General features: G+C 42.5%; 1 protein-coding gene across 1 annotated transcript in view; it reads left to right on the top strand.

Annotated features, from left to right (window-relative positions):
* The window catches only part of LOC138300118 (fish-egg lectin-like), a 50823-nt gene extending 33261 nt beyond the window's left edge, over positions 1–17562 (top strand). Inside the window, exons 3-4 of the mRNA XM_069239037.1 lie at positions 7728–8067; positions 16110–17562. Of these exons, the coding sequence (XP_069095138.1) occupies positions 7728–8067; positions 16110–16254 (485 nt within the window). The 3' untranslated portion in view covers positions 16255–17562. The remainder of the gene's footprint in view (positions 1–7727; positions 8068–16109) is intronic.
* The last annotated feature ends 1555 nt before the right edge of the window (positions 17563–19117 follow it).

The following is a 19117-nucleotide window of genomic DNA, read 5'->3' as shown; positions in this document are numbered from 1 at the left end:
CCTTGTACCTGACCAGCAGAACCCAAAGGATTAGTCTACCACCGTTCACCTCAGAGCCCAAGAAGATCATCTGTGGAGTCCCCCAAGGACAATCCCTCAGCCTGACCCTTCCAACACCTACATGACCCCTCGTGGCTGTCACCGTCAGATCACATCAACTCAACATCATCTTTCACACCGATGAAACATAGTTCATCCTCTCACTGTCTGAAGATCCCTCCACCACAAGACCTAACTTCCACAGCGCCTGCCCTTCCACCAGCGACCAGACACATCTGATCAGGTTTCCTCTCCCTTGCAGACACCCCACGGATCCATGGAGCCAACAGAAGAGGACGCTCCTTTTCGCACCTGGCAGCCAAGGCTTGGAACAACCTCCCCCTGGACTTCAGGACCGCACCATCACTCGAGCAATTCAGAAGAGAACTAAAGACCTGGATGTTTGAATTATCTTTCCTCCATGCAGCAGCATACAGCTCCAGCCTCTCAAGACCCTCATGAGTGATTTGCCATGCTCTCTGAACATTTTTGCTTGGCTAATTGATTGATTAATCAATCAAACATTGATGTAACATGCGATGTAAGGAATGCAGTTAAACTTTTCAAGTCTTCCGTAAGTTCAATCTGGTGATAGCCAGATCTGAAATCTAATGTGGAAAATGTTTTAGCACCTTCAAGCATACAAGCCACTTCAATGATATTAGGTAAGGGGTGGCAATCTACTACAATATTAGCATTCAGTGCTCTCAAATCCACATACAATCTTAGTTTGTGATCCAAATTCTTCCTCCCATCTTGACCATTGAATGGCAGTGTCTCCCTCATTCTGTAAAAATGTCATAGGAGGCTTAAACTGCATGATGTATATTTCACTTCACAAAGAAATAGAGGAAGAAAATACCGTCAGAATCCAGGCACCCAGATACATATAAGCTAAAGAAAATGAGCTGGAACAGCTACAGCCCAAAAACAATTGTAAAATGATGTCCAATAGACTTATTCCCCAGTACAGCCAATCTGTTTTTAAAAAAAAAACAAGATGCTGGAAATCTTGTCCAAGGACCATCATTTTTGCAATAGAACTGTAGTTTATTCCTCTGCCGTCCGACATCCAATAGAGTAGGTCATAGTTTCCACCAATCAGAGTGCACGATACACTCAAACCAGTCCTTCCGTGCTCTTGAACAGTCATCCCATGAAAATGCACATCTGCTGACGCCACATAGGAAGTGGTATGCTCGAGCCGGTCTCTGTGCTCACAATCATGCTGCAGGTGACACGCTTGTAAATGTTCTTCTTGCCAATTAAACAGTGTGCTTGAGCCGGTAACTCTTTGCTCTCAAGTGATTCCAAAACACCTTAAGGTGGCATTTGATCTACTGTTATCCCCAAAAGGTTCCATGGAGGTATACACATGCAACCATAGTCATATGTTGAAATCGAAGATGAGTCCATATAAAGGAATGGTATTGTTATTGTTCTTGTGTCTCTGTGATGACAGACACACCTCTACGAATCTTTGCCAATTTTTGCAAGGTAATAAAATCCAGGATAAAGTTGGCAGCTCTTTATCAGTGCAGCACAGCATCTGCTTTTACCCAAGCAATCAAAAGAGAAATTAATCTAAATATCATGCTTTCTAATAAGGAACCGTGGAGACAGTTTCTCAGTTAAACATAAACAACACACAAACTATATTAGCTAATTGAATACAAGCTCATTACAACATCTGCCATTCGCTATACCTTCCAGAGATTCTGATGAGGTATGTTTCTCGGTTCTTAGCCACTCCCTTTTCACTGAAAGACTAGAAGATGACTGCAACATCAACAGTGTAAATAGAAAGTCTGTCTTCTTTAAGTCTGTGGAAATGTCATATGTAAATAGATTGAAGATAAATGGGCCAAGAAATGATCGTCCCTGAGGAACTCCAGGAAGAATAGGACATACTGTTTAACACTCCTCTCATATCATCACATGAAAGGTGTGTTCTGCCAGGTAGCTAGTCAGCAGGTTTACCAGGTAGCTTGGAAACGTGAGCTTAATGAAGTTGTACATCGGTCCTGAGTGCCATACTCTGTCAAATGCTTTGGCTACATCCAAAAACACGACTGCAGTTGATCTCTTGACGTTAAATCCATGACTTATAATGTCCAGCCCTCTGAGACGATGATGATTTCTTGAATGCTCTTCTCTTTTAGAGAAGGTTTTTTGTAGATGCAAAGTTGCAGAGACCGGCAAGAATAAACCTTTTGAAGAGCTTTGATAGGCCATATATTAGACTTATTGCACAGTAGTTTGCAGGGTCTTTTAATGATTTCCCAGGCTTAGGAAATATGATAACTCGTGCTTCTTTTGAAGCTTTAGGGAAGCACGGATGATGGATACATGTGTTAAAGATCTGAGCAAGATGATCCACTGTCTATCAGACAGCATCTAGATTGCCTAGTTAATTATTCCATCTCTTTCTGGTGCCTCGTGGTTTTTCAGTTTCTTTATAAAATGAAGCACTTAATCTTCTCAATGTTCACAGCTATTTGGTTTGAATCAGTTTTGTTTCTGCTGGTAGCTCTGGTGTAAGCCCATGGCGCCATTCCATCAGCAAAGATAAACACTCCAGAGCACTGATCGACATTTTGTAGCATCTCATGTAAATGACTGATTCCTTCCTTGTGTAGTGATTAGTCAGCCAGGCACCATCCTTTTCTACACAATGCTTACTGCTCCAATAAGCTTTGCATGGATATCTTTGCACCTTTAAATAACCTACTTGTTCTTCAGGCCACTATAAATGATGTGGTGTTAGGGCCAGGACTGCCAACTTAGAACTAAGAAAACAGCTAGGTTCAAGACCAAACTTTGGTTCAACATTCTGTGATCCTGGGCACATCACTTAATCTATCTGTCTCTTATAAATGAGTGTGATCTTGTGTAATGCAACTGGTGCTCACATAAAGTGCTCAAGTGCCATCGGGCATAATTTGGGCATTATATATATAAAAAGCAGAAGCACATGTACAAGAAAGTGGAGCATGGAGGTTGCACAGAAGCATACTGTGCTTGAGAGCTTTGAATGTTCTGGATCCAGTCTGGCAACTGGGATAACTCTACAAGTGAGGAATTTACAGGGCGCTGGAGTATCCACCAGAAATATCATTACCAATGGTAAGTAACTTTTTCTTCTGATGGATACTTCTACATGCAGATTTCTTACCTGTAGAATAGATTAAAAAGCCATAACTTACTTTAGGATGAGAGATGATGAATGGTTATACAAGGCAATCCTGTAAAACAGGTTTAGTAAAGTGACAATCCGTGTGCACTTCCTAATCTAGGCATTAGTATTTAGAGAAGGTGTGTAGATGTCCACATAGCTGTCTTGCATATCTCTGCAATTGGCCCTCTTCTTGCAAGAGTTTAAGTGGTGGGTTCAGCCCTGGTGGAATGGTCGCTGATCCCTTCTGGAGGTTTCTATATGGCTAAAGGATAGCAGGTACTAATGTAGAGGACGATCCACTGGGAAAGGGTCATTTTCTGCATTGCTTTGCCTTTCTTGCCACAAAGTATTCCATAAAGAACTAACCATTCAGTCATGTGTCTTTGGTGTGGACTGGGTAGAAGCTTACCGCCCTCCTAGGATCCAACTTCCTCCTCTTTAGTGAGCTGGAACAGGGCATACAAGGGGTGGATGATGGACTGATTCAGATGAAAATGAGTCACCACTTTTATCAGGAAAGCAGGCCTGGTTCGCAACACCAACCTGTCTAGATATAAGAAGGTGAATGGTCGACGGAAACTAAGGTCTTCTAGTGCCCTCACATGTCTGGCCAATATAATATCCACTAAACACACTGTTTTCAGAGTCAACATCCTTAAGGGAAAACTATGCAGGGGCTCACATGGAGTCCCCATGAGAAATTACTAAATTAAGGTTCCATTAAGGCACAACAATGTGGGTTGGAGGATGCAGATTTATCATACCATTTAAAAAACATATCACAGTTGGAGACATGAACAACTAAGAGTTATCTGGAAGTCAGAGGAACGCTGACACCACAGCCGAATACCTCTTGACAGTGTCTGCTGCACAACCCAGCTAAGCAAGATAAAGTGCAGACTGCAAGACCTGGGACAGTTTAGCCTGTAAGGGTCCACGTTGTTGTCCACGCACCAAGCACCACTTATTACATCTTCCCGAATAAGCAGACTTGGTCGAGGGGTGACACGCTGAAAATATGACATCCATCACCTCCGGTGGCAGCTGAGAGGGGTTCAGATGTCCACACTCAATCTCCAGGCATGGAGGTGGAGGCCTGCAGTTTGAATGGCAGCTTGAATGGAAGACAAATGGGAGAAGTGCAGATGGTCTGCATAAACACCCTCCTTGGCCAATCTGGGCAATGAGAATGACTTGGACCCGGTCTTGGCGAATCTTCAGAAGAAGGAATCAGGGACATGGGGGGATATGTAATACAGCTGAAAGTTATACTTCAACAGCAACACCTCCTCCAAGACTCCTCTCAATGGATACTGGAGAGCACAGTACTTTGGGCATTGAGTATTTCCCAAGAAACTAAACAAGTCCACCTGAGCAGTGCCCTACTGGTCAAAGATGTTCTGGGCAATGCAATCGAAGACTATATAGGGGACCTGGAGCGAGGATCAGACTGACTATGAATGCACCTGCCGTCTTTGACGCTAGCTAAAAAAACTTTGGCCTGACACTCTTTGATTCACAGAGTCGTGAGTCACAAGAGACAATTTGAGTGGGGATATCTGTCCCTCACAGTCCCTGCACTGCTTACAACCCAAGTGCTTGGGTGCCAACATTGTACTGCAATTTGGTTTTCTTTAAAAAGAAAACTTTCAGCTTTGAAGAATGGGCTCCTGATCTGCATTGAAGGCGCAGAATAAAGGGAACTGATGTTTTAGGCTGGGGTGAGCACTACAAGGATTTGGTGAGGTCGTCTGCTCTCATTTCTGGTGTTAACATAAAGCCATCATCACCTGTCGGTAACATGGTAGCTCTGAAGTTTCCAGAAACCATCTGGTACCCAGGACAATTCTACAGGGGAAGAATCTGCAGGTAGAAGTATCCATCAGAAATTATATATGTGTGTCTGAATCGATGTGTATGTATGTATACTAACAAAGGTTTACAAAAACACTAATTCCCACTCAAAACCACAGTTGAAAACATTATGGTAAAAAAACAACATAAAAACTACTGAAATTGGCCCCTTGTGTCTTACTGTGCAAATCATAACGTCTTCACTCCTGTCAAAGATGACATCCTAAATGTCATCATCTGCGGCAATCACTGTTGACATCACTTATCAAAGTGTGTCAGGGCTTGAGCACACCCATCACCTGTACACTCAGTCACTGCCCTTCAGCGGTGAGCGACAGGAGCTGTGTCATGGCCTAGCCTACCCACAGAGCAGCCAACCACAGCTGCATGTGGGCCGAGCAGTGGAAGTGACCATAGGGCTTGGCATATGGCTAGGCTTTGTGGCCAGCCCAGTGTGTGCAAATCTGTGAGAGTGGGACAAAATTAGCGAGAATTCAAAACATTTTGGTTAGCAACCTTGGGCGTTTGACTGATCTGCATCAACTTTGCAGAAAATACGTTCTTTCAGCTTAGTATTATATCAAGTATTGTGCAGGTCTCCCAAGGGGCTAAACTAAAGGGTCGTGGGTCAGAAAAGTAATAATAGTTTTCAATTTAAGTAAGACATGATTTTGCTACAGGCAAAACTACTGAATAGAATGAAACCAACTTTGGCATGGAGTTAAGACGTTACAGGGCATATGCCCTTTCTGTGTTTTTATGTAAATCATTCCTGTAGTTTTAGAAATATTCGTTTTACAGAACGTTACTGGGTTTGGTTTGACAGGGTACTTTTACCTATATATTGATAGCTAATTTCCAAATTATTTCCAGACCCCGATGCAGAGAGAAAAATCTAAAAAACAAAACAAAACAAATCTGATTGGACAAGGGAGCTTTTCTTCTGCTGCACATGTGCTAGAAAAAGATCGTCGGACAGTCATGGATCTTGTGTCGAAGTTACAAAATTTGAATAGAATTGAAGGGTTCACAGAGAACATTATTTAGCTCCAGAAATTACATGGAGATGCCAGAGAGTCAGATGCTGCCTTTAAAAATTGCATTTTTTTTATCATGATATCAGCAGATCTGATTGAATCACTAGAAAAAATGTTGAAAGGAAGAGACTCCAGAAAGAGTGCATCGGGGCAAAGACACTTCAAGAAAATGAAGAGCCTACATAAAAAAAAAATAGAGTGGGTTCCAAAGGTCCATAGGTGGCACTGTCAAATCCAGAGAACCATGACTGTCTCGACCATTCCATATTTGCAGATCCAATAAAAGAGCCACTAATTAAAAATATTGTAGGTCCAGAGTGAAACTGAACACCACCAAAGGACCACTCAGTGCACCCAGTGACAAAATCTTACAGCCAAATGATAGAATCTATTTATATTAATCCCCAAAATTTCACTGAAAAAACTTTGTTAAGTAGAATGTATGGTAATGTAATTAGAAGACAAATAGCATTGGTTAAAAAAGTAGAAATTTATCTTAACAAAAGATCGGCAATTGAAGAGACAGTATGGTTATGACTCAAATCTTAAAACACGAAAATGCACCAGGAAGGGAACCATTTACTTCTCCTCTTCTCCCACCCAACTTACTGCACATGACCTTACATATGACAGATAATGCTGGGCATGGCTGAACTCCATGCAAACTCATTCCAGGAGTGTGGAGTACATGGCCAGGCCAGAGGGCATGCACTGCATGCAAAATGGGCTAGAACACTCATTATGAAATGCCGAGCAGTTGGGTTGGGGGTGCAGAAACAGTTACAAGGGCTCTGTGTAGCAAATCTACACACATACGGGCCAACAGGGAGCAAAGCACACTTCTTCAGAGAGGAAAATGTCATCAAAGGATGGAGGGCGAAGGTAAGTCAGCCAGTCCATTCTTTCTCTGGCGGAGAGGTATGCCACTGCAACAGTGGACAAGTCTAACATTGTCTATCACTCATCTCAAAACCATTCCAATGAATACAGCCAGGGCCTGATTTAACAAAAGAGGTGCTGCACCCAGTTCCGGTCCACTTTTCTTGCGTCCTTAAGCGCCCCCTTAACGCCACAATGTGTGCACCGTATCTACGATAAGGCGCATCATGGCAGTAGTTAGGGAACTAGCGTCAGAATTTTTTATGCTAGTTCTGAGCTTTGCATGATTAGCATAAAAAATGTTGACGCTAATCCTGCAAAGCCCATTGAGGCCCATTGTAAACAATTGTGTTCATCCTTTTAACGCCTGCTCTGAGCAGGCTTTAAAAGTGCTGAAATAAGATGACACAAAGAAATCCCTTTGATTTCTTTGCGCCATTTTTTCGCCCCCCCCTCATGGGGTAACACCACCTTTGCATACATTATGCCTGGGACAGGCATAATGTAGCGCAAAGGGTTACAAAGTAGAGCAATGCATGCATTGCACTAGTTTGTAAATTTGGTGTGGTGATTTTGGCCTCGCTGGGCCACATTAGCGTAAGAAAAAATGCTGCTAATGTTTCACAAGGGGGCGCTAGGGGCTCTTAAATCTGCCCCATAATGTTTAGTGGGGGGGGGGAGTTTTTCTGTCTATTATTTTCAGTTGACCTCACATCTTTTGTTCTTCATTTTATTTCCAGGGCTTCTAAAGCAGATTGATGCCGGTGGAGCCCAGTTTATCTCTGGTGCTAACATGAATGATGACATTTTTTGCTTGCCTGAGCAGGCAACAGTGTCAGCTAAGGATGGGTCGGCCCTTCCCTGGAACAATATTGCAGGGAAGCTGAAGTACTACAGCTGTAACACTAATAGCTGCTGGGGCGTGAACTCGGCTGATGACATCTTTTACCGATTTTCCGTAACGCCAAGTTCCTGCAGCGGCTCCAGGTGGCAGCAAGTGGAAGGCAAGCTCGCCATGATTGAAGTGGGCAGCGACGGCTCTGTGTTTGGAGTCAACAGTGTGGGGGATGCATATCGCAGGTATAACATGAAACATTTATTATGGTCTCTTATTGTGATGATTGTTCGCCTCGAAAAGCTCTCACTTCGAGTGTTTATTCTCTTGAACCTGTGTCTTTGAAACTAGAAGCTGAAATGTCAGTGCAGTACTGAGGGGCTCACTGCATCCGTACCCGAGCCTCACTTCAGTGTTGACTCTGCAGTGCAACGCTGGGTTCAGTCCTTGTGCAGACACTGCAAGAAGGTTTGCACATGCTGGTCATTTACTTCAGAATTAGAGCTTGAATTGTCCGTGCTGATCTGGATACAACACGCTCTCGATTCTTTGGAGTAAATGGGCAGTACAGTAGTGCAGCTGTACAAACAACGTCACAGAAAGATGACATCACATCTCCTGAGACGTGAATTGCTACCACACCCCACTATGTCACTTACCAGGGTCCCTGCGGGTGCTCTGCAGGGATACAGTGTAACCAGCATCCTGTCCCAGTCGCACACACCTTTCTACAAATTGTTAAACCCTCACAAATGATTGTAACAAGAGAAGTGTGGTCAATAAATAAATTAAGTTAGAAGCACAAATATAATGAGCCCATAGGATCCTTGGCCGTTCCTGTTCAGTTCCATCAATATGTGCCTCTCAATGTAAAAACTGCTTGCTAAAAGGCAGTACCTGGCCTTCCACTCTTTATCTAACTGAGACAGCATTCCTCTCTGACTCACATATTAAGTATCAATTTGTAAAATACATTTCTGTGAGCGGTACCACAGAGGCAGGCTCGACAGCCAAGGTTGCATACCACATACGAGAAATGGAAACAGAATTGAATCTGCTGTCCATTCTGATGGACCTACCCGCGTGTTTTTATTTCCTATTATTATTATTATTATTATTTTACATTGTTGGGTCCTTTTGCATCCAGCTTTTTATTTTTGAATAAGGAGGCGCCTCTCCTTTTCTTCACTGCTATCTGTTTTTCCTTTTGGTGAATATTTGCATGGTGCCCTGTAATCTGTTTTTCCTTTGGTATAAATTTGCATGGTGCACTGCTATCTGTTTTTCCTTTTGGTATATATTTGCATGGTGCACTGCTATCTGTTTTTCCTTTGGTGTATATTTGCATGGTGGACTGTTACCTGTTTTTCCTTTTGGTGTATATTTGCATGGTGCCCTGTAATCTGTTTTTCCTTTGGTATATATTTGCATGGTGCCCTGTAATCTGTTTTTCCTTTGGTATATATTTGCATGGTGCACTGCTATCTGTTTTTCCTTTTGGTGTATATCTGCATGGTGCACTGCTATCTGTTTTTCCTTTGGTGTATATTTGCATGGTGGACTGTAACCTGTTTTACCTTTTGGTATATATTTGCATTTGTGCTCTGTAATCGGTTTTTCCTTTGGTATATATTTGCATGGTGCACTGCTATCTGTTTTTCCTTTTGGTGTATATTTGCATGGTGCACTGCAATCTGTTTTTCCTTTGGTATATATTTGCATGGTGCACTGCTATCTGTTTTTCCTTTTGGTGTATATTTGCATGGTGCACCGCTATCTGTTTTTCCTTTTAGTGTATATTTGCATGGTGCACTGCAATCTGTTTTTCCGTTCGGTGTATATTTGCATTGTGCACTGCTATCTGTTTTTCCTTTTGGTGTATATTTGCATGGTGCACTGCTATCTGCTTTTCCTTTTGGTGTATATTTGCATGGTGCACTGCTATCTGTTTTTCCTTTTGGTGTATATTTGCATGGTGCACTGTAATCTGTTTTTCCTTTGGTATATATTTGCATGGTGTTGTGAGGCCAGGAAATAACCTACTGGTGGTGAAACGTCAGCAGGATCCAAGAGCGGCAGTTCAGTTAGACGTTATTTTTCCTTTTCTTCTTGGCTGCGTCTCCACAATTTCTGACTTGTCTGCCAGATACCAATAAAGAGAAAAACCTGTGGACGCTTGATGAAAGCTAGAGGCAGAGAACAGTACTTCACATAAATGTCGATTTGCCAAAACGCCATGGTTAGTGGAACGGACGTCATACACCCTTTGTCTCGTGATGGCATCACAGGGTTGACTCCTTCTCCAGTCCTTTACCCTCAACAGCCTCCTATTTGAGGTGTTAGAGGAAAAAGAAAGTGTGGTAACTGCAGAAATAAAGGGACCCTAGGACCCTGTTTACTTTTGTTCCTGCTGGTGCATTTAGGCCCCCTCTAGAGGCCAGGGGAAGCAACTGCAGTGCCAGGTCTACCATAAGGCAGAAACCAGATGCCACCACTAGACTTTCAGCATTTACCTCCACGATTCTTCCAACCTTCCATAATTTCTTCTGTGCAAATGTGTTTAATGGTCTTGTTGTATCTCTCTACTAGCTATTCCACCTCTGGTGGAAAGCTGAGGTCTTAATTTGGCTTTGTGGCGAAAGTGGCACAGACAGCAAACACCTGTTTTACGGTAAAGGCAGTGCACTGCTTGGCACATCAATCATACATGTTTTATGACAAAGGGAGGTCACTGCTTCTTGGAAAATGTACCCCCTTTATAAAAATGTTATCAGAACAATATATAATCCAACTATGGTAAGTTTTTATTGTGGTTTTGTTTGAAAATTGGATTGCGTGATCTGCTGGCATATGAAATATATAATGCTGGGTAACCAGCCTTTTAACGCTTTAAAGCTGAAATCACCACCAGCAAGGAGGAATGACTTAATGTAATTGCGCACATAGAAGTATTTGTGTTGCTCTCAGTCCTTAAATTCTTCAGCCCATATTTGTTCCTCAGTCTGATGACAACTTGCTGCCCCATCCGTGTATTATCAGTCAAACATCTCAGCATTTTCTCCAAGTATTGTAAAGTCAATGTTTTTGGTGGGTGAAAAGATTCCATTAAACTCAAAGGAAGAGAATATTTTTGGGGCAATTTGAAGAAGACGGGTGACCATTTCTATGAGAAAGGAAACCCAAAGCAGGTGGCATCCTACACATGAGGGTGAAATGAAATGTCTGTTTAAGCACCTGATAATATCTTACTGTTGCCTATTCCTCAGTCCCCCGACAGTCTGTACCTTAGTATTTGCATGTTTCTTTCTGTACACTTTGTTCCTGTGAGTCCCATAAAATGCTCACTGTGCTTGAAGCCCTTTCTGCATTCTTTTCAAAACTATGAAAGTCTGCTCTGCCCTGTCTATTCCTTGTCCCCCTGAAATTCTGTTGTTCACTACGCATTCCTTAATGCATTGGCAGTCAGTTCCCCTCTCTCTGCTCTTTTAAGTTCCATGAGCATGTGTGGTCACCTGTGATTTTCTTAGTCTTCGATAGTCGGATGTCCATCTCTGCTAGCATGCCACTCTGCTGCTGATTCTGTTGTTTGCAGTCACAAGTCTGTTACACAGCTTTCTTCGTTCCCATGACCGTTTTCATTCCCATGTCCCTGACCCCCCAAAATCTGCTGCCTCCGTTAGTCCCTACATCCCATTAAAGTCTGCTGCCCCCTCTTTGTTCTTCAGTCCCATGGAAGCCTGCTGCCTCTGTTAGGCCCTTTGCCTCATTAGTCTGCTTCCCCATCTTTGTTCGTTAGTCCCATGGAAGTCTTCTGCCTTTGTCAGTTCTCCATCCCATTAAAGTCTGCTGCCCATTCTTTGTTCTTCAGGCCCATGAACGTCTGCTGCCTCAGTTAGTTCCTCTGTTCCATGAAAGTATGTTGTTCTTTCTTTGTTCTTCAGGCCCATGCAAGTCTGCTACCCCATGTATTCTCAAGCCTCATCAGACTCTAGTGTTTGGTCTGCTGTCATTAACATGAAACACAGTCCAGTCAGAACATGCAGCATCCTCAGCCTTTCACAACCCTTCTTTTCATCTCTTCCATCCTCTTCCTCAGGGAGACCATCCCCCTCTGTATTGGTCCACTGTGCTTCAAATCTGCTACCCTGACTAGCCCTTCCTCTAAAGCAGGGGTCTCCAACCTTTTTTTGTAGTGAGAGCTACATCTGATCAGTGAAAACCCTTAGGAACTACTAAAGACTAAACAACTCGTGCACTGTTACCATACATCCCCATGCCCAGCTTCATTGACTTTATGCCTAATGTCCAAAGAACCAGATACTCTAATTTGAACAAAATACTTTGACTTGTGCACTATGACAGGCCCGACATGTGGGTGAGTGCGAGTGTGGTCTTTGGGGGATGTCTGAACATGTGTGAATATTAATAGTAAATATTTGTATGGGTGACAGAGCCTGTGCCATGTGTACTTTCATCCAGAACATACATTTCCCTATATGTTGCACTGGTGCATGTATAACACAAACAAGGAATCTTTTTTTTTTAAATGAGAGACATTTAAAATGCAGATAAATGTTCTCCAAAAATATTCATAGCATGGAACATTTTTCTGCACTTTAAATTTCTTTCATTTTAAAAAAAAGATTGTAGTTATACTTATAGCACAGTGTCTTCTGGTCACTGGGACAAAGAGGCATCTTGTTTGTAAAACTTTGAAATGGAAGAAAACTAAAATGAAGACTTAACTTAATCACTAAGGTAACTTTTTATTACATTTTCTCCATTTTAAAAGCATTCAGAAACATAATTTTGTTCACAACTTTAATATTGAGTTGACAAGGAATTTTATTTAAGAATTAAATACCTCAGTGCCTCAGTTGTTCACCTCTGTGCCCCAGTCCCAGCTTGGGTCATAAATCTGAATGAGCACTGCTCATTATCAGGGCCTGCTATCTACAGCCTGATGATAATAATATAAAATAAACACAACCTTCTCTTAACTTTAAAAGAAATGTATGACCATTTGCTTATTTAAAAATGAACTCAAGGCTGTGAGCTGCTCAAAGTATCTGGGAGCTACTGGTAGCTTGCGTTTGACTGGTTGGAGATACTGGATCTACATTCTTAAGTAATAGTCATAATAGTCATAATAGTAATCACTCATTAATAGATTAATAAAATGTAAACTCGTTGAGCACTTTGTGGCCTTGTCAGGGATATGTAACACTATGTAGACGCTACATTGCAATACACATAATGTTGTCATTTTCATGCTAGAACCAAAAGACTCAGCATTCGCTTTGACAACCAACCTGGTCAGTGTCCCAAAAAGGGCCGGAGAGTGTGCCTGCCTGGGAGAGAAGTACAGTAACATAAATCTTACACCAAATGCAATGTTTATGAGTTTAGGTAGAATTTCATGTGTGGTGTTTAAGGAATCGTAATTTCAAATGTCATGCGTGGTGTCTAGATAATGGTAATTTAAAATTGTTTTTAATGATAAAGTCAGATCTTAAGTCACAGTTCTGAAAATGGCACATTAAGAAAGTTGGCATTTTCTTGTCCTAAACATTTTGGGCCTAATTTATACTTTTTTAGCATTGCATTTGCGACATTTTCTGACGCAAAAGTGGCGCAAACTTACAAAATTCAATTATATTTTGTAAGTTTGCGTAGCTTTTGCATCAAAAAATGATGCAAATGTGGGGCTAAAAAAGTATAAATCAGGCCCTTGGTGTCTCCAGCCTGTTTCCTAGGTCCCATGATTAAGTATAGTTGGTAGTTAGTCTTTGTGTATTCCTCCCACACAGTCACACAATAGGACTGGGTGTAGACAGAATGGACCATACAAGAGATGACTGGGGCAGGGGTGGACTAGTCCACAGCCCACTTGCACTTTAAAGACACTGCCCCAGCTCACACACAAGGAACTTCCAACTAGCCCATTGTTACTGCAGACAGACGGGGACCAGGGAAGAGAGGCAGGAAATTCCAGACAGCTCTGTAGGGGAAAAACCTCAGACGTTTCTGACACTTCAAAGCTGCCATCGGGTACAAAATAAGGACCATGTACACAAAAAGTATGAGGGGGGAGCCAAAGAACAGACCCACAGGACCTGTGCAACCTGTGAGAGGACCACTCTTTTCCGTGATCCAGGACAAATAACACATGATTGTGATAACCGTGTATTGGGGACCTATCTCAGGGCTCCACCTTACAGAATAGGTGGTCTCACACACATTATAGTGTCATGCTTCATCATTTGGTCACCTATCCCCACCCGGGTAGGACAATACCACTTGGGCGGACTTAACCTTGTGGTTAAATGAACCCAGAGGGAGTGCTGGAATAATGTTTTTCTGGAAAATACAGGGATCCAGTTGTACGAATAAAATTACCTAGCAGATCACAAATATGGATCACACCTGTTACTAATGGTTTTGCTGGTAAAAAAATTAAAAAATAGGGACAATATTGAATATAATGACCCTTAATGTCGTTCTGATCCTAACGGCCAACATGTTTCTGCCCACACATCTAGCCTTTACTGGTCTGGGGCATTCTTCAGGGCCTGGGATCCCTCCTAAGTGTAGTGTGAAGAGAAAGCCTCTCCTAAATGAATGGTGAAAGGCTCATATATAATACACTCAGGGCCTACCTGAGTGTCTACTCAAATCTGGTAGTCCTAAGTAAAAAAAACAGGAGGAAGAAAAATTAAAACTTGGCATGCACAAAGTCTATAAATACGTGAACACATCTATCACATAACCACAGCAAACCACTGCGAACAAAGTGCCAAAACGCATGTCAATAGTGGTATCACAACCATGCAATTATTCAATGTTGTGGACGCAGTGCCTAAGAATATTATTTATTATATCCACTGCATCTGTTAAGAAAAAAGGACTTTTATTCTCTCTTACCTTAAACTTTAAGGGCAGCTGGCCCCTGGTGTGGGGGAGGGGATGAAGCCCCTTATAGTCACACACTGTGAAAGAAATCAAAGGGAATCAGAGGGAAAGAAAAACAAATGCTGTAGAGTGGTATTACATGTGTCGCAGTTTCCCGACCTCGTCCCATCGAAGCAGTGGGAAATGCGCTCCGGCAGGAGGAAATCTGGAACAATGCAAAATACCTGGTCTCTCCTTAAATTATTAGTAGGGGTAGCCTTTGATACATTTGAATAAATCAACACGCACACTGGACGTCTGTCTAGGTTACTGGAGAGTCCACAATCAAACTTTGGTATGTTAATTACTGGAAACGCAGTAGATCTAGAGTGTGATTGATTAAATAAACTGAGCCTCTGCAGCTGGAAAAGGAATCATGAAGCCCTCGCTCTTCCGGGAACTTCACTTCCACGTTCCTGTTTTTCACAAGTCTCTTATTGTGTAAAACAACACAGACTTACTTCATCAAAGGGAGCAATCTCTAATTGCACCTATTGATCTGTATTTTGTCACCAAGATTATGAGGCTATATCTAGTTACTTTTTATAATTCCATTAATCTCAGAACAATTCGATACTAAAACTAATATTGGTACTCCAATGTTGCTGGCCCCAAGGTTCAAGCAGATTATTGAGCCACATTCAATCTTACTTCTGTTCCATGGCTTCCTTTCTATTATCCGTGAACCATTTCTCTCCATTGGCTCTTTGTTCTTCCAATTTTCTCTTTGAGTTGTGTTGTGACGGGCAACTCCAAAGATGGCTGTTCAAAATGACATTTACATTGCACCTTTCAATGGCATCTACAAGGAATCCTCCAACATAAACATTAGGAGGGAAATGGGAGGGACTGACATGGTGGGGTCCTTGGCACACATGGAATGAGAGGGTGAATTATTTTGGGCATAAAGAAAGAGAGTAGGCACAAACCACACAGGTGTAATTCTGGAAATTCAAGAATATATTTTATGAATTCATAGACAATAGTTTGTGATTCAGGCATAGGGCGAACTGTCAGCACCTTGGCTCACATGGCAGTATGGGGCAAGTGAGTTTTAATGTGCGATACCCGGCCTGACCATGCATAGCTGACAGCAGCTTCCGTACGCTGCATTTTAGGGGCACTGAAGCCCAGGTGCCTTTACATGTTTAAGCCCTTACTGTGCACCACACAAATGCTATTTGATTGGTCACTTCACTTTACTGTAGTAAAGTGGGCAGTAACAATCTTCAAAGATAAGTACAATAATACTTTCCCTTGCAGCTTTCAATGTTTTGAAATCAGAATTTGTGTCAGCTGAAAATCTGAACCAAATTTCCTCCCAACTGTATTGTAGGAATGGGATAACCGCAAGCAACCCGATTGGAACATCTTGGAGCCAGCTGAAGTACAAAGCCCATAAGTTTAGTCACCTGTCATACGACCTGGGCCTGCTTTGGATCCTCACCAAGGACCAGATGATCCTCAGATGCAAACTGTAAAGCAGAGGAGCGCTCACCAGCTCAACCACAGCAGATCTGTTTCAGGCACAGACTGGTTTACTGTCCTTCTCCGGATCATTTCAATAATTAAACATCCTCTACTATTGTGCAGTCACTCTCTTTATGTGCTTTACCCACTGTGTCACTCTTTGCTGTTCCTAGGCCTCTCCCTATTTATTTGCCTCTATTCTACTATCAAATGCTGTTTTTCACACAGTAGCTCACTTTTTGCCCCTCACCTCTTTACAACTATTTTTCTTTACCGTATACTTAGATTCACCAAAACGCCAGAGATGGAGAATGTGACACCACAAACTACTTGTTCATTGATAATATCACAGAATTGTACCCTTCTCCCTTACTTACTCCCACAATACCTTCCTATTTACTGCTGATAGAGTAGTGGAAAGGCAAGCAGTGGAAATACAGAAAGTAAATAGGGCTCATCAAAGTCCCTTTTACCTTCTTTTCCTGTCACTGTCTTAACAATCAGTTCAGACCAGAGGTTGCAAACGCTGTGTCAGGGCTACCAAAAGGAAAGCTAGTAGTAACACAAATTACCTGGTGTCCCCTTGTAGGTGTCAATGCCCATTCTCAATCTCTCATGTTCCTGTATCTGTCTTTGACTTTCTTGCTCTTCTCCACTGTTTCTTCTTTCACACATTCTTTACCTTCCACATCTTGTTTCATAGGTGCAAAATATCCACCAACAGAGGCTCCTCTGACTCCACCAAGGTTTTAGTCAACTTAAATGGCTAATCTAGGGTCAGTAGTACACCACCAAGTTTGGTGGAGAAAGGCAGCCAGGGGAAGTTATCCAGGTGTCCATGAACCTGTAGGATCCCCACCTAAGCTTGTTAGGAAGAAGAGACAAGTGAGAAATGAACCCATACTTTGAGGGTCTATATCAGTGCCCGCATTTGGTGGTGGACGTTCTGCCTTCAGCAACCGTCACTGGTCAATTATCTGCCAGTTGTTCTCTCTATGAAGTGGATTCTCCCATGGCAAATGCAGGCACTTTGGTGAAGAAATGTTTGTTGCTAAGGCTGAAAACTAAAAATGTGGTGACATTCCACTATTGGTTTGGCAGAGGAGGGCAAATCAATTGTAGCAGCCAACAGAAAATCAATAGACTTTGAATCAGACCATCTTTCTCTTTCACCCAGCTCACTTTCTATTCCCCTCTTATTCAGTCTCTCCCACTCTAGCAAAAGTTCTCCTTCTCTTTTTCACTACACCAATCAACGTCTATGTTCACCATGCGATGTAACTGAACAGTTTAAGTTAATTTCATCAATTAAAATCTTCATGTAAGCATATGCGGAATTATTTCGTCTTTTTTTAAATACATTTAATTGAGTGTTCTCCAGAACGTACATCAAAGACAAATACAGTTCCCATCCCAATGAGTATGCAATCCGCAACCCTGCATCTGTCAATGCTCTTCCTGTGTCTTTCCCACCCCTCTGCAGTTGTTACATACATAATACTCATTAACAGATGGCCAGAAAGGAGCTATTCCCTTGTCCAAATTCCACAGTGAGCACCTGCAGGGTTCATTCAGAATTCCTCTAAATTGGACCCAGTCTCCTTATCTCCTCAAAGATATGTGTAGGCAATGCTTTCCCATATATATATTGGGCCTTCCATACTCATGCAGGGATCCATTTACTTTTCCAATTTTGAGCAATCTTCCTGTTTGCAACCAGGAGAGAAATTCACAAAAAGTCCACCCTATATCTGCTGCTATCTAGATCCACCTCTATGTGTAAAAATGTCAGCCCTCAATCCCATGGGATTTACCATCCAAAGATGACACTAATTGTTGAAAGAACCTACTCCTAGACAGGAGCCAAGACCATACTATCACACACCTTATGTAGCAGGTCCCCTCCCTCCTCTAAGCAACACTGGCAGCGTGAAAAGGCCACCAACCCCTAGTTCTCCATAATTGTATCTCATGAAGTATGTGCAGTGAACACAGTGCAACTGAATAAGTTGGATTTGTTCCTCCACCAGAGCATCTCTTGATGAGGCAAAGGTCTCTCTCCATTCATACCACATGACTCCTGTCTTAGAAAAGACAGGATTCATGCCCACCACCCCAATGGCCAGCACACGGAACCAGTGTCCCCTGGGCATGACCATTGCACCCTGGCACTTTAATTTAAAATACAAAATACTTATCTATACTTACCCTATTCACCTGGTGTCCCTCTGGTGTGGGTCGGGCGTTCCTGGGGCTTGAGGAGGGCATCTGTGAACCCATTCCATGGTGATCAACCATGGAAATGGGTCCACAGTTGCCCTAATGCCTGGTCTGATCCAGGTGTAAAAAATGATGCAAATTCGGCGCAAAAGGAATATAAATATGCCCCTCGGTCTCATTTAGATACAGGCTGGAAAAAGGCATTAAACTTGCTGAAGATCTGCATCAGGTGGGGACTGGACCATTGCAGGTCCCTCAAACACAAGAACATTTTCAGCATATAATGTGATTTCGTCCTCAACACCTAGCACCCACTCAAATACCTTAATATGGGCATGGACCCTGTTCCATCCTGCCAGGGAGTGTATCGCTAGCATGATGAGAATTGGACAAAGCCAATGCCTCCGTCTGGTGCCCCTCCACTCTGGGAAAATCCCCAACATAGCCCTCCCAATCCTAACCTGTTTCAATAAATCTGTGTACTTAAGCCACATGTAGTGGCAAAACCGTGAGCCAAAGTTGAGCCTCTCTGGTAGGAGGAAGAGGTAGTCCCATCCCACGACTCTTAAGCATTCCCAAAATCTGCCAGAGAGCACATCAGTGGGCCCTGAAGGTTCTCCACCATTACTAGTGTGTTTGAGACCATCCTAATGA

The sequence above is a fragment of the Pleurodeles waltl genome, chromosome 6, assembly GCF_031143425.1.
Source record: "Pleurodeles waltl isolate 20211129_DDA chromosome 6, aPleWal1.hap1.20221129, whole genome shotgun sequence".
NCBI classification, from domain to species: Eukaryota; Metazoa; Chordata; class Amphibia; order Caudata; family Salamandridae; genus Pleurodeles; species Pleurodeles waltl.
Note: the sequence above shows the minus strand (reverse complement) of the source record. Positions and strands in the feature narration are given on the sequence as shown.